At 35.3% G+C, this 16181-nt stretch overlaps 2 protein-coding genes across 3 annotated transcripts in view; one reads left to right on the forward strand and one right to left on the reverse strand.

Annotated features, from left to right (window-relative positions):
* LOC127867599 (D-glucuronyl C5-epimerase B-like) overlaps nucleotides 1–16181 on the reverse strand; it is a 157713-nt gene that overhangs the window by 74419 nt on the left and 67113 nt on the right. The gene's annotated exons all lie outside the window — the stretch shown is intronic.
* On the forward strand, nucleotides 4447–9187 carry LOC127867601 (uncharacterized). The gene is made up of 4 exons (XM_052408883.1): nucleotides 4447–4576; nucleotides 6907–7038; nucleotides 7676–7824; nucleotides 8301–9187. Exons 1-4 carry the CDS (start codon nucleotides 4545–4547, stop codon nucleotides 8468–8470), a joined length of 483 nt encoding a protein of 160 aa, XP_052264843.1. The 5' UTR covers nucleotides 4447–4544; the 3' UTR covers nucleotides 8471–9187.

Consider the following 16181-nt stretch of genomic DNA (forward strand, 5'->3'; position numbering starts at 1 on the left):
CCCACATGTTTTTAGCACCGTTTTTCCACAGTGAGGCTAAAATCAATCATTTGATACCAATACATACATATACTTTTGCATTAGATTGTAGTTATATTTATTGATTACTGATTTCAGTTTCACAATGCATGCCTGCGAGAAAGGATATAAAAATTCCAAAAAAATTTCACTTCTTTAACAGCTTATAAATCTGACTCACGCAACTGTAATGTGGCATTTAATCAAGCACCAATCTTGTTACAGAAGCAGTTGGTCGTATCGATAATCGTTATTTATTACACAACATATCAATGCCAGTGTTGACAAACGATAAATACTTCACTTTCATCTTCGTCAACCTCAACAACTATTGAGCCTAACTGGGTAGCTCCACAATCAGGTGTGATAAATCTACGATAATTAGACCCTGTTTGGTGATTTGTTGGAAGTCCTGGATAGCCAAATCTGCCTTAAGTGAGTCGAAGCCTGGGCCTTATCTAAAGTCCTGGCTTGGATCAGTCTGTGCTTGGCAGAAAAAAGGAAAATTCTGAAATCGGGTAAATACTGCAGGTCGTAAACTTGTCAATCTTGGGTAGATATCTTTAAAACTTCTAATCTTCGTTAAATAAAGGATAACTTATATATGATACCTTAGTATCACTTGCATTCATTGAAGTGACATGAACAATTCAAACAATTTAGCACTGGCCTGTGAGAAAATTGTGAGTTCTAATTCCCTAAGAAAGTGAGAGCAATCTAAGGTCACAGACTACATCAGTTGTTAACTAAGCTTTTATATCGATCAGAAACATTGTCAACATTGGCAAAATGAGTCTTAAGTTTTACCAAAAGTCAAAAGCAGGATCATGAAGATGTAAAACATAACCAATGCCCGCCTATTCAACACCTCCTTATTGCTGGGTATAATGACTTGTTTAACAAGGGAGGTAGTGGATATGATGTCCCCTTATTGCTGGGTATAATGACTTGTTTAACAAGGGAGGCAGTGGATATGATGTCCCCTTATTGCTGGGTATAATGACTTGTTTAACAAGGGAGGCAGTGGATATGATGTCCCCTTATTGCTGGGTATAATGACTTGTTTAACAAGGGAGGTAGTGGATATGATGTCCCCTTAGCGACCAAGAGGCCCAGTAGTTGATCCCCACTCAGGCAATCATGGCTTTCAAGATTTTCTTTAAGGAAACCCAGAATAATATAAAACCCATACATCATTTTCCCTGTGCAACATGTTAGCTTTTAAAGTAAGGAGTTGCCAGGTACTTAAAGATTATTGCACATTATAATTATCTGCAAGCCTTTTGCAAACATAAGCATCAGCAACTTAAAGGGTTCAATCCAAACACTGAAGAGTTCTGCTATCAGGAACTTCTGTAAAATTCTGTACTTAGCATTTGCCAATACTTAATTAAAATATTGAGACAGTAAAGCTTATTTTAACAAGCGCAACAAAATATTTGCAAATTAATTGCTTATCACCTTTAGAATCCTTACCTGCAGAATATATTCTGCAAACATAAGCTTCCAATATTCTGCAAATATTCTGACAAATGATTGGCAAAAGGAAAACATATTCTGCCAATACCATAATACTGCAGACATACTGATATTCTACCCAGGGAATGGACTTGAGAATGTCAAACTAAGCTTTTCCATTCAATCAACATAAAATACATAGATTTAAATTAAGAAACTGCCATGGCTTTTCCTTGCTTTAACTATTACTAGACACTAGTTATATCTTTCATATGCTGTCTTTTTTCATTAAAAGTAGTTTCTACACTCATTTTTGCTTCACTCTGGGAACAAAGCCAAACATAAGAAGATGAGTGCACTGATTGAAAAAAATTCATTTTAATTTGGTGACATGTAAAGTATTTCATTGTCTTATTAAATATTTCACACTCATTGTTCCCTGGTTGACACACGAGTGAAAATTGAGCTTGCATACCAAAGAAGAGTTTTAATGCAAATTAGAGTATTGGTGATACAAAATCAGAACATATCAGAATGTATTTACCATTGTTAACCACAAACAGTAACCTAATGTTCATCACCTGCAATATTCACAATTATTGTTGTGGTTTCCTGTTCAATCATATTTAAGACTAAACAAGAGCTGCCTCCATCGGAAGACAATGCCCCGAAAAACGCTTTTTTCGAAACCTTGAAGCAGATTTCAAAACCTAAACATGTACCCTAAGTTCAAGGTCAAGGTCAAAGGGGTCAAAATTGTTGTGCATATGGAAAGGCCTTGTCCATATACACATGCATACCAACTGTGAAGGTTACATCTGAAGCGACATAGAAATAACGAGCATTTTTCGAAACCTAAACGCAAAAGTGTGACGGAAGGACATACAGACAGACAGACGGACAATGCGATCACTTACAATATGCCCTCCTTCGGGGGCATAAAATATACTTCTGCTGGTCTTTGTAATGACAATGTTATAAAGAAAATCACATGAATTTGGGCACTATATGTGGCCTTTAGTGTTTACAAGGTAACAAGGTTGTCAACCCATGATAAACAAAAGGCGATCATTTAACTCTCACCTTGAGAAAAAAATTCTTAGGTCAGATAAAAAGATTGTACAATTCTTAAAAGTATTTAGTTACAAGCTTTAATTTCCTAAAACATTTTGAATTGATCAAAGTTAATACAGTAATTTAAACTTGTCCTAACCTAAAACTCCTACATGTCCCTCAAAACCTAAATCTTACCTTGAAAATTTAAGTTCCAATTAAATGGAACAAGAGATGTGTTTGTCAGAAACACCATGCCCCCTAATGCGCTGCTTTGAAGTCATATATTTGACCTTTGACCTTGAAGGATGACCTTGACCTTTCACCACTCAAAATGTACAGCTCCATGAGATACACATGCATGCCAAATATCAAGTTGCTATCTTCAATAATTTTAAAGTTATTGCAAAACTTTAACCAAGGTTAAAGTTTTGGGACACACACAATGAATGAATGAATGAATGAATGACAGACAGACAAACAGGCTAAAAAACTATATGCCCCAATCTTTCCATCTCTGGGCATAAAAAGCAACAGAGCCTTACTGGTGATTGGTTCAATGTCACCATGTCATGCTTGCCCTTTTGTAATAATATCTCAAGACCCTTATTAGCCCACAGATGGTTTTTGGTTTTGACACTTCAAAAGGGGGCACTGGATGCAGGGATCAGCTCAAGAATAACCTTTAACCACTTGTGGCAAGTCATGGACTATTCTTTAATAAGGGTCATTTGGGCCTAAAAGAAGCTAATAATGAGAATCAAGTATTGTAATGGTGGCAATGAAATTGTATCCATTTTACACAGAGTTGAGTATGCTAATGATATTTGTCTCTTTTTATGTGAAATTTGAGAATAATTGATTTTTTGACAAGTAGATTAGATTGTTAAGTACTTAATTTCCTGGCATAATCAATATCATTTTATTACTCAATACTTTAGATGGCTTTCTAAAATGGCAGTTAGTAATGCTAACTCACCAAGTCTGAATCAATTGATATACATTTACCCTTTCCCACTCATAAGCAAAGTAAAATGGCTATATGCAAACGGCATTATACCAGAATAGTCTGCAGGTAACTCACAGTCTTTTCAGGTTTAATGCTGTTTGATGCTCATCAGTATCTAAGGGTTGGAAATATAAAGCCTTTTTATTTTGAATCTAGTAAGAAAGGTTTCAAATTAAATTTAACTTTCTAAGGGACAACAATTGCGTAAAAATACGTATCTAAGTGATAAAGGGTTAAGAAACAATGATTTGAAAATGCGATATAAAATCTTAAAGGTGAACTGTCGATTTTATCACGAAAAATGCATTTTTATAAATATGTATATTCTAAAACGAGTGGAATCATCAAGAGCTATGGCAAAAAATGTTACGATACTAAAAAACTATGTTTTTGTTTTCCGTAAACCGCCCGGGTATTTCCGCCACCTATTTTGGTTGTGACGTCACAGGCACTCAACGCGCATGAATCGGAAACTCGTCCATTGTTATTACGAATCAAAGCGTGAACACTTCGCGCTTAATGTCAAATTTGACGCTCAATAGATCTATCACGTTAGCATAATACACTTCTTTTACACAAGTTTTATTGAAATCGTGTGTTTTTTTCTGTATTTTTTGCATGACAATCGTTATTCGATATGGTTCAGTGTGTTGCTTTCGGGTGCAAAGAACGTGAGGAAAAGGGAAAGAAGGTTTTTTCCGTTTTCCGAAGGATGATGTTACTTGTAAGAAATGGATAAAGGCAGTGAATTCCAGGAGAGTAATCGATGGGGGACTGGTTGATTTCAAACCGAGTAAGGCATCTAGATTGTGCTTGAAACATTTTGACGACAGTTTTTTTTTTCATCCTCCAAGTGTTATGGCAAGTGTTGGAATGGCGTTAAAGCTCAAGCTCAAAGCTGGTGCAATTCCAACGATATTTCCGGAAACAGAGGCATACAAAGCTTCAAAGAAAGCTCCACTAAATCCCAACGACCTTGGACCAGGGAAGCACAACCGAGCGAAGTATGGCGCATATTCTAATAGGAACCAGAAACCGGTAATTATGTTTCTAATGACTATAAATCTATGCTTGTTTATTTTGATATTCATAGTGCTTAATAATTTTAGTCTGATTAGTCAGCATATTATTACAAATGATTTCAAGACATTTGTATTAAAAAATGCGTTGACATCTGGTTAGAAAATAATGCACAATAGTCTCCGATGCAAGTTTATTTCAAATACTGGTCAGGCTAATACAAAGGAGAGGAAGCTGTACTGTAGAAATATTGTTTGACCTATAGACTATAGTATTCTCACACATTGTTTTGTCAAACATTTGAATCCGCAAACAACTTATAAGTATTTCTTCACAGTATTAACCATGCATTATATTTAAATAAATTATATTTTATCAATAACATAAAGATGGTCTTATAAGCGCAGTGGTTGATATGTGTCCTTCTCAGCTAGGTGACCTGAGCTCAAGGCGGCAGGCCATTTCCTGTATATTGTTGAGTAATGTCAGTGCTGTTGATGGTCAACATACAGGATGGATTAGGTTTTTCTGGATAATGAGCCTTCCACTCAGAACACATCCGCAAAAAATGGAAATCTTTCTGTACCAAGTAGCTGGAAAATGCTGCTTATATGATAATTCCAATTTCATCCACACTTTAAAAGTCTAGTCAGTTTATAAGGAATGATGGGGCACACATGGGTTCGATCATGTACAGGCTCAGCCTTATGCCCAGTATGGATATGCCTAATTATTTTACCTTTTAATATATATTTTTCAAAATTTTCTTATATTTTGTATGCATGTATGAATTAATGGCTTAGTGACAAACAATTAATTAAAACACTTCTCTTATTAATAAGGAAAAATAGGTTAATCAGTGGAACAGCTTTAAAACTGACAAAAACATTCCATTTGATAAATAAATAAGACTAGCTAACTCACCAAAAATATTCAAAGTATAAAAATAATATTGGGCTTATTTCAATTACATTTCCATAAGATAAGAAAGTATGAGAGAATCAAAGTGCTGGTAAAACAATAATTATTATGTAAACTTTCTTATACTGATATATTGAACAAAATAAAAAAAGTACTGTCTATTACACAAATGATTAAAAGACATTGTAAAAGTAAATTAGAATAGTATTAATAAAAATATTAATAGTATTTACTAACACATTTCAGCATGCTGTATTGAATTATTCAGATAAAAATGTAAATTGAGAAGGGTTTTGTGCATGGACTGTAATTATTTGTACAATTTATTATTTCTTAAACAATGAACAGCTTGGCATTTCTCTGAAATAATATTCTCTAGATTCAATTAAATATAACAAAGCACATGATTGCTTCTTAGTTTCTTAAGTTTCAAGAATGTCCATGGTTACCAGTCAAATTGACACCAGTTACCAGTGTTGTGTATTAATCCATACAGAACTGCTATCAGTGTCTTGGAGTTTATGGCTATTTAGTTGTTGAATAGCGCCTTATCTTTGGATATATCACAAGATTATGGTAGACCACAGTATGGTTTCAAGATAAAGATTATTCCTAGCCCAATTAAATCAACAAACAATCATAAAATGTATTACTATCAGACCAGTGCCCTAGCTTAGCTAACCAAGGGGTGCAGTTCCAAGTCCCACCCAAGGTCTCACTATGCCCTACACCATGCTCTTGTGTGGATTTTATCATATGATTATAAAGGAAGTTGTATTTATCAATAAATTAATATAAATGTTCAAACTGAAACTAGTTTTATTTATAATAGAAATTGTGTTTTCAATTAACAATCATGTTATTAGAAATATTTACTTAGTAATTATAATGAAACACATGCTTTTATATTAAAATTATGCAAATGAGATAATATGGCATTGTGCACTGAAGAGCTCTTTTAAAAATTAGCACCCTTCAATTTCAAAATCCGAAAAGGAAACTGATCAGACTATCCCCACTTCCACTAAAAGGCTAATGATTGCAATATATCTGTCGCGTTCTGAGAAAACTAGGCATAATGCCTGTGCGTAAAGTTTCGTCCCATATTAGCCTGTACAGTCCGCACAGGCTAATTAGGGACAACACTTTCCGTCTTAACAAGATTTTCAGTAAGAAGGGACTCCCTTTAAACAAAAAATACCATTCCAGCGGAAAGTGTCGTCCCTGATTAGTCTGTGCGGACTGCACAGGCTAATCTGGGACACCACTTTACGCACCTGCATTATGCCCAGTTTCTCAGAGTGCGACACATACTATTTCAAAGTTCAATAGCATAGTTTGGCTTATATTAAGTGATATAAACATTTGTGTCATTCTGTCATTATTCTGTGTGAATTTATAAAAAGTAACATGACAATTATTTGTAGGACCCATATTCATCATGTGTGGAAGAGCCAGATGTCTGTGAAGAAATGTCTTGTGAACAGTCGCCTGTTCGGATCAGTGATCCTGAATCACATTTTGATAATGTGTATTCACAGTCATCACAGACATCTGAGGTTCGTAATAATGTCAATTAATAATTAGTTTGTTTAACAATCTCCAAACAATGTCAATTATTAATAAGTGTGTTTAATTATTTCCAAACAGCCTGATTTTTATGTGATAGGAGTTACATATTTACATTGGCTTGAAAAAAAATCCTCAATTCTTGTGATATAGTTTTAATTCTTTATTTTCTGTTTCTATACATGGGGAAACTTTCTATTTTTTATGCTCCCAAAGGGTTGCATATAGTTTTTGAACTGGCCATCAGTTCATCCGTCTGTCAGTCTGTTAGTCTGTTCGAAAACTTTACAATTGGTCATAACTTTAGCAATATTGAAGATAGCAACTTGATAATTGGCATGCATGTGTATCTTACGGAGCTGCACATTATGAGTGGTGAAAGGTCAAGGTCAAGGCTATCCTTCAAGGTCAAATGTCAAATATATGCTTCAAAGTGGCGCAGCTGGGGGCATTGTGTTTTTCTGAAAAATGCAAAATGTTCATCATTTCAGACGGTTGTATTTTGGCCAACAGAACATATGGGGTTCACTGTCAAACCACAGGGAAAGGACAAAAGTGTTAGGGCCTCTGTTGTGTGTCTCAGTTCATATTGTAATTCATTCCAATAATGTTACTTTTAAATTGCAGACTACATCTTGCTGCTTTGCATTCCGTGGCAAATGCAAACCGCAAGCAGGCTGAGACCAGACAGGGGGAAAAAAGATACAGACTCTCCTATCCTAAGTACAAGGCTGGACACCATGTGGTTAAAGCAGTTAAAGAGAATTGCACTTATGGTAATGTATTCATAATGAATTTTATTGTATAAATAATAACCACAGATAGCAATATTGAATTATCTTGTTGAAGAATTTTGTTTTTGCACATAAAAAAATACATTACCGCTTACAGAAATCACCTGAACTTGTCCAATATGTTGAAACAAAATTTAGAAATTATGATTCTAAAATCTGGTGATTATTCTGAATGTAAAACAACATTAAATGTATTTGCATTTTGAACTTGTTGAGTTTTTAGAATAAGCTTGATACAAGTCTCTTTTTCTGAACAGATAGTGAAATTATCTAAGATATCAAAATAAATACATGAGTTTACATGCAATCTTTTATCAAAATGTTTGGTTTCTTAAAGCAATAGATTTCTGTAATACATGGTTGAAGACAACAATACAAAAAACATTCATTGTTTATTATTCTCTAATAAGAAGGAACAATTTATCAATAATTATAATTTATTTTAATATAACTTTCAGACTATGTTGATGAACTAATGGCAGGGCTGCTTAGGATGAAAGGAGTACAAGAGCGATGCCAATGCAAGGGCTGCCTCTGGCAACATTCTGTTTTCACCGCCACCCCTGTCTTCATCTGCAAACAGAATCCTGAAGTCAGAGGCTGTGCAGAACCATCGTTCGCGATTTAATTAGCGAACAGGGATGGACATTAGTGGTTGCCCGTTTTGTTGTATAGTTATCTATTACTTTTAAAGAAAGTATTGGTTACACATGACACTACATGTACATAGTACTGGGCGCGTTAAGGCTTACGATGGGAAACCAAAAAACTATAGATGGTTGTCCATGTGGGAAACCAACTGTAAAATGTTAGTTTCCATCCCTGGCGAGCAAAATCCAATGTATGAGTCGTATGGAAATCTCTGGCGAATGGCTGCCACAGCGCTTGACGGAAGAGGTCGTCGGTCCTTCTTGCTCAGACGGTGCCAAATCCAAGGAGCCAGTCTTCTATATGCAATGTATCTGTATACTCTGAAGTTATAAATGTATAAGGATACCATTATGATAAATATTAGTATGTTTAGTAAAACAAAGGTACTTTTCAACCTGACAATTACACAAGCCATGCTGTAGCAGATTCTTACTTAAGTTTACAGTTTAACAAACTTATTCAGCTTGAATATAATATTATATAATATATATTTTACTGAAAATATGTCAGAAATCAGATTTTGTAAGCAACTTCACATCATGTTGTAGCAGGTTGTTATTGTAGTGTACTTATGAAAAAATTAAACAGCTTGTATTTATATTTTTATTTCAAATGTTGAAAAATAATAATGAACTGGCATTTGTAAGTAACCAAAAATCATTGTGTAGCAAATTGATACTTCATTTTACAATTAGATAACCCACAGGTGGTTAGCGTGTGGCTATGATATTAATTAGTGAAAACATCATTTTGAATGATAAATAATCATATTATAACGAAAAATTAACTTTTCTGAAAAAAAATATTTCACTATCAAATATATATATAACAAGGTATGCAACTCAAAATCAGCCCCAAACGGGGTGCATCGCTTTGAACAGCCATATCTTCATCAATTTTGCAGCGATTTTCACGATCTCGGTCTTATTCAACGCAGAAATGAATTTCCTTTCTGGAAATGTATATGTCTTGCAATATTTTTACAAATGCTGGGTCAACTTTTAAGAAATAACACGATACACAACACGCATGACCCAGTTGACAGTGATCATGCTGTCTTTAAGACTGAAATCTTCACGGAGTAAAGGGCAACTTCCCTATAAAGTTCATGTAGTTTGATACCATAATTCAATAAAACGTATGAAAAAACATTATTACCGTTCTTGTCGTTACATTCTGCATCAAGACTAACTGTCCAGCGCCGTTTGAAACCTTTGTTTACATACATTTCAACTAACTGACATTTTAAACATACGAGTGATTTCATTGGTCCAATGCGGAGGTGTGTCTTTACAACTGGAAATTTCATTCATAAAGAATACATGATCACTGTCAACTGGGTCATGCGTGTTGTGTATCGTGTTATTTCTTAAAAGTTGACCCAGCATTTGTAAAAATATTGCAAGACATATACATTTCCAGAAAGGAAATTCATTTCTGCGTTGAATAAGACCGAGATCGTGAAAATCGCTGCAAAATTGATGAAGATATGGCTGTTCAAAGCGATGCACCCCGTTTTGGGCTGATTTTGAGTTGCATACCTTGTTATATATATATTTGATAGTGAAATATTTTTTTTCAGAAAAGTTAATTTTTCGTTATAATATGATTATTTATCATTCAAAATGATGTTTTCACTAATTAATATCATAGCCACACGCTAACCACCTGTGAGATAACCCAGTCATCTTGTATACACGCGTATTTTAATGTTGTCTTTTTTATGTTATTTTTATTATTTGTATCAAAACATATTTACAGTATGAAATACAAATGACAAGTTCACACAAAACATTGTGTTATTTAATGTCTACAGTGTATTTTCTTTACAAACAATCTGTCCTGGTTTCATAAACATTTTTAATAATTAATGACAACTTACTCATGTATTGGTTCTTCATCACCGATGGGACCATTTACATCAAGGAACTCATAAAACGAAACTTCAATGACATCTGGATGGAGACAGTTAGCTTTGAAGCCAGTATGCTCAGTTATGCACTTTACCCCTGCCTCGTCCATCCTTTCCATCAGCTCTGGGTATTCTGTGCAGCATTTGCACTCAATCTGCACACGATATGGTGTGCAACATGAACATGCACATCTGAAAATAAAACAAATACGTCGAATTGCAATACAAACATTCCTTCCTAATCAGAACAGGCTCAAGTATCCGTTCTAATTTATAATAATTAGATCATACAACCTAGTCATATTCAACAAGCTTGTACTGTAGAATAACAATCAAAGAATAATTTTATTTTGTTTTTTGCCGACACCTGCATGTAACAAAATTATATATTTACCAATCCGTATTCCCAACACGATGGTCGTCTTGGGCATCGGCAAAATTTTCCTCGCTGTCCGAGTCAGAATCAGAAAAATCTGATTGACTGTCACTAAATTCTGGCTCATACATATACGGTTGAACGGAAAACTCATCGTAATCGCTATCATCTTCCATTTTTCAACAATTTTTTAACTAAAGTTGCAAGATATAATACATCTGAAGCCATTTATGATGCCGGCTCGTAATTGAATCGTTATTGAGTGCCTGTGACGTCACTTCCGGTTTGAATGAAAATGGCGAGAACATCGGAATGTGTGAAAAATCGCGACTTTGTTCTATTCGTTCTCACTAATAACACCGTATTTGAAATGAAGTGAGGTGCGAAATAGTTTAGATATGCACTAAATTCGATAAATAAAGGTGTTTTACGGGTTTTTAAAACCGTGGCAGGTGAACTTTAATAGAAAGGTAAAGAGGTCACAAAAACTTTGATGAATAAGAATCTTGCGTAAAAAAGAATAACTTTTTAAAGCAGTCTTGCTATTAGAGCATTACATTGTCAATCACTCAATCATAATTATACAGTCAATCATATAAGTACCTTTGCATGGACATTCTTGTGTTGATTGAAGAATGAGCAAAATAAATGTGGACATACAAATTGTACATACAGTCAAAACTGTCGACGAGTGACCGCTTAATTCTCGGATCCCCACTTTTTAGATGGTTGGTCAGTAAGTAGTATTGCTACGTCGTTACCCCACCCAGTCGTTGGCACACAGAGTAAAACAAAGGCTAATTGCCAATATCTTGCAAAATAACAGAAATAATTTCTATTAAATAATACAGAATAAAGTCTTATAAATTGATTTAATTTCATAATTATTTTTAAACTAAATATACGACATTATCAATGATTATTTAGAGTTGTTGTTTACTCGTGCATCTTGTTCATTCAGTAAATCCGACAGTATTTTCAAATAAAGATTGTCACGTGTTATTGACGTCACATCCCAACAATTATAACAGCGGATTCGCTGTCATAAACCGAAAGGTGTAACTGTATCATTCTAATTCAAAGAAAAAGACGCCAAAATCTTGTTTAAAAATATTTAGTTTGTTTATAAAAGATGCAATTCAATGTATATTTTTCCTGAATAGACAATCACTAATCTTTTTATCACCTTATAACAACAATCACCAGCTAAGTGTTGTTTTTAACACCTTATCAACGATCAAGATATATTGACTTTGTCATGCGCTGATGCTTTGTCATTATGAATGCAGCCGATAATTGCTAATTATATACTTTCTTATTGTTATGTGCACCTATTTCGTTTGAATCCTTAATTTTCGCGACAGTTGTTTCCGGTTCAAACATAACTTTCGGAGCAAAATATACTGGCCATTGGCCGTTATGGACAATTGACCGTTATTCTCAAGTGTAATGCAGAGTGATTTTCGTCCGGGGTGGGGTGAGATCCAGGCTGACCGTTGTCTGCATTTGACCGTTCTTCTCAAGTGACTGTTAGATCAATTTTGACTGTATACACTTTGAAAACACTTCCACTAGTTTTCCAAACTTGGTAGTTTTGACTTCTAAGACTTCAATTTACATGACATAATGATTGAAGTCCCACTTTCAATCTACAGTACAGCCAATGCGGAACAAACATAATCCTTGGTCACCACACGGCCAGAACGTAAGTACTCTGCAGCGGCGTCATGTGTTCACGCGGCGTATCTCCGAGGCATGTGGCATCGATCTGCACAGCGAAGCCAAGTCTGTATTAACCTCGAGTACTTTCGCAGCATAAATCCGCCATGTATGTACATACACTGTGGATTGAGTGCAAAGATATATGCCTATATGTTCATTTGTGTAGCGTCAAAACCTAGATTTACGCTACTTTCATAGTTATTATTTTCACGTTTCAATAAGTTTTTTATATGATGCTTTATAGACTATTAATATAATATCACGTCCTTAAATATATTCGACACTTAATGCGCCATAACACATTATCATTGAATTAATTACGCACAACTGTTAATGTTTCGTTCTATTCTCAAATGAGCATTATTCAATCTGTAATCCGAAACACGCTTCCGAATTTTAATGCTAACACAACATTAACAATTAAATTCTAGCGTCAAATAAACAGTGCTTTATCCTTTGTCTAAATAAAAAGCACGCAAAAATTATGCAGACATGTAGAATGTCGCATGGAAAGTATGGGTGTATTTTGTGTTGTATAAAAACATGAATATCACGTCAGGCGATTTACGCATGTTCAGTGAAAAAAAAACGCCCTGATTGGACGTTCTTTCATCACATCTTTAAATAGAAACAAATGCCAAAATTTGTTTGACACTTAAGAAAAATGGTGAATGCTTGAATTTTTTAAAATTCATGAGAACTTTTATTGTAAATATTTACCAGAATTTGCTTTGAAACTGGAATATACGTGATTATCGGGTAATGAGTAGCGACGGGGAAAATAGCAAGTATGCAGTAATAGATACATTAAACAAGGGCTGTTTGTAAAACATGCATGCCCCCCATATGGGCTCTCCGTTGTAGTGACAGCCATTGTGTGAATATGTTTTTTGTCACTGTGACCTTGACCTTTGACCTAGTGACCTGAAAGTCAATAGGGGTCATCTGCCAGTCATGATCAATGTACCTATGAAGTTTCATGATCCTAGCCATTAGCGTTCTTGAGTGATCATCCAGAAACCATTTTACTATTTCAGGTCACCGTGACCTTGACCTTTGACCTGGTGACCTGAAAATCAATAGAGGTCATCTGCGAGTCATGATCAATGTACCTGTGAAGTTTCATGATCCTAGGCATAAGCGTTCTTGAGTTATCATTCGGAAACCATTTTACTATTTCGGGTCACCATGACCTTGACCTTTGACCTAGTAACCTCAAAATCAATAGGGATAATCTGCGTGTCATGATCAATGTACCTATGAAGTTTCATGATCGTAGCCATTAGCGTTCTTGAGTTATCATCCGGAAACCATGTTACTATTTCAGGCCACCGTGACCTTGACCTTTAATATAGTGACCCGAAAATCAATAGGGGTCAACTGCGAGTCATGATCAATCTACCTATCAAGTTTCATGATACTAGGCATAAGCGTTCTTGAGTTATCATCCGGAAACCATTTTACTATTTCGGGTCACTGTGACCTTGACCTTTGACCTAGTGACCTGAAAATCAATAGGGGTCATCTGCGAGTCATGATCAATCTACCTATCAAGTTTCATGATCCTCGGCCTAAGATTTCGTGAGTTATCATCCGGAAACCATTTTACTATTTCGGGTCACTGTGACCTTGACCTTTGACCTAGTGACCTGAAAATCAATAGGGGTTATCTGCGAGTCATGATCAATCTACCTATCAAGTTTCATGATCCTAGGCCTAAGTGTTCTTGAGTTATCGTCCGGAAACCATTTTACTATTTCGGGTCACCGTGACCTTGACCTTTGACCTAGTGACCTCAAAATCAATAAGGGTCATCTGCGGGTCATGATCAATGTACCTGTAAAGTTTCGTGATCCTAGGCCCAAGCGTTCTTGAGTTATCATCCGGAAACCACCTGGTGGACGGACCGACCGACAGACAGACCGACCGACATGTGCAAAGCAATATACCCCCTCTTCTTCGAAGGGGGGCATAATTAATTATGATTTTAAATATTATTATTTAAATATTTAAATATTATTATAATTGTTCTTTTAAAATTAATTAACTAACTAGTCATTTGTACAAGATTTTTATTTAATGACGGGCATCACAGCTTGCCTCGGCAGACAGATGCGAAGCATCGCGGAGAAATGTGACGTGCCGCCGCAAACTGGCACGGCTTTAACAGCCGATTCGGCATCGACTCGTGGCACCTTGACTCGGCGGGTCGGGAAATATGTTTGTTCCACGTTGGCTGTACTGTATACTTTAAAGAAACCATAATGTTTGTGTTGATTGCTTGATGCATACATGTTTCAACTATGTTCATTACCCTATAATGCAGTATAATTACCATTTCTATTTTCAAAACCAAAATATGCCCAATATTGACAATAATGTGTTAAAGAATTTCTTCAACACAAACTTCTGCTATTTAACACAAATGCATATACATTCAGTGAATTATGGCTTGGCAGAATTCCCATTTGAACATGTGTGAATCAAGTGGCAAGATCAGCAAGCATCGAGCAAAATTCACATTTTGTTTTAACAAGCAATCAACAAGAGAATTTAAAATTCAGATTGAATGTAACAGACCATTTTGAGAAGAATAACAAGAGCACCGCCTTGCAGATGCAGACTGCTCATCTATTTTTCTTTTTAAAGATGTAGGGACCTATCTCAATTTCAATCACAAAGGAGGGAGGGGTGGAGTGGAGAGGGGTGTATAGTGTGGGTGTGTGGTCATTTATTACATTATCTTCCAAAAATGCAACAAAAAATGCAACAAAAAATATATAAAAAAATTTGGGGGGGGGGGGGGATTCTTGGGTGGGATGATTGGACGGTATTTCAAAAATAAAATAATAAAAATAAATATTTGTAATTTTTAACCATGTTTGAAAAAAACAAGAGATGTGTTTGTTAGAAACACAATGCCCCCTATTGCTCCGCTTTGAGAAAAAAAAGTTTTTTTTTACCTTTGACCTTAAAGGATGACCTTGACCTTGAACTTCCACCACTCAAAATGTGCAGCTTTATGAAAACGCCGCATTGAAATATTTATTTATTTTATCTTTGACCTTGAAGGATGACCTTAACCTTGAAGGATGACCTTGACCTTGAACTTCCACCACTCAAAATGTGCAGCTTCATGAGAACGCCACTTTGAAAATTTTTATTTATTCTTTGACCTTTGACCTTGAAGGATGACCTTGACCTTGAAGGATGACCTTGACCTTGAACTTCCACCACCCAAAATGTGCAGCTTCATGAGAATGCCGCTTTGATTTAAAAAAAAAAATTACCTTGAAGGATGACCTTGACCTTGAATTTCCACCACTCAAAATGTGCAGTTTCATGAGATACACATGCATGCCAAATATCAAGTTGCTATCTTCAATATTAAAAAGTTATGGCCAACGTTAAAGTTTTCGGATGGACAGACACCATATATTTGACATTTGACCTTTAAGGATGACCTTGACCTTCACCTTTCACCACTCAAAATGTTCAGCTCCATGAGATACACATGCATGCCAAATATCAAGTTGCTATCTTCAATATTGAAAAGGTTATGGCCAATGTTAAAGTTTTCGGACGGACAGACACCATAAATTTGACATTTGACCTTGAAGGATGACCTTGACCTTTCACCACTCAAAATGTGCAGCTCCATGAGATACACATGCATTC

This window comes from Dreissena polymorpha, chromosome 2 (assembly GCF_020536995.1).
Source record: "Dreissena polymorpha isolate Duluth1 chromosome 2, UMN_Dpol_1.0, whole genome shotgun sequence".
In the NCBI taxonomy this organism is placed as follows: domain Eukaryota; kingdom Metazoa; phylum Mollusca; class Bivalvia; order Myida; family Dreissenidae; genus Dreissena; species Dreissena polymorpha.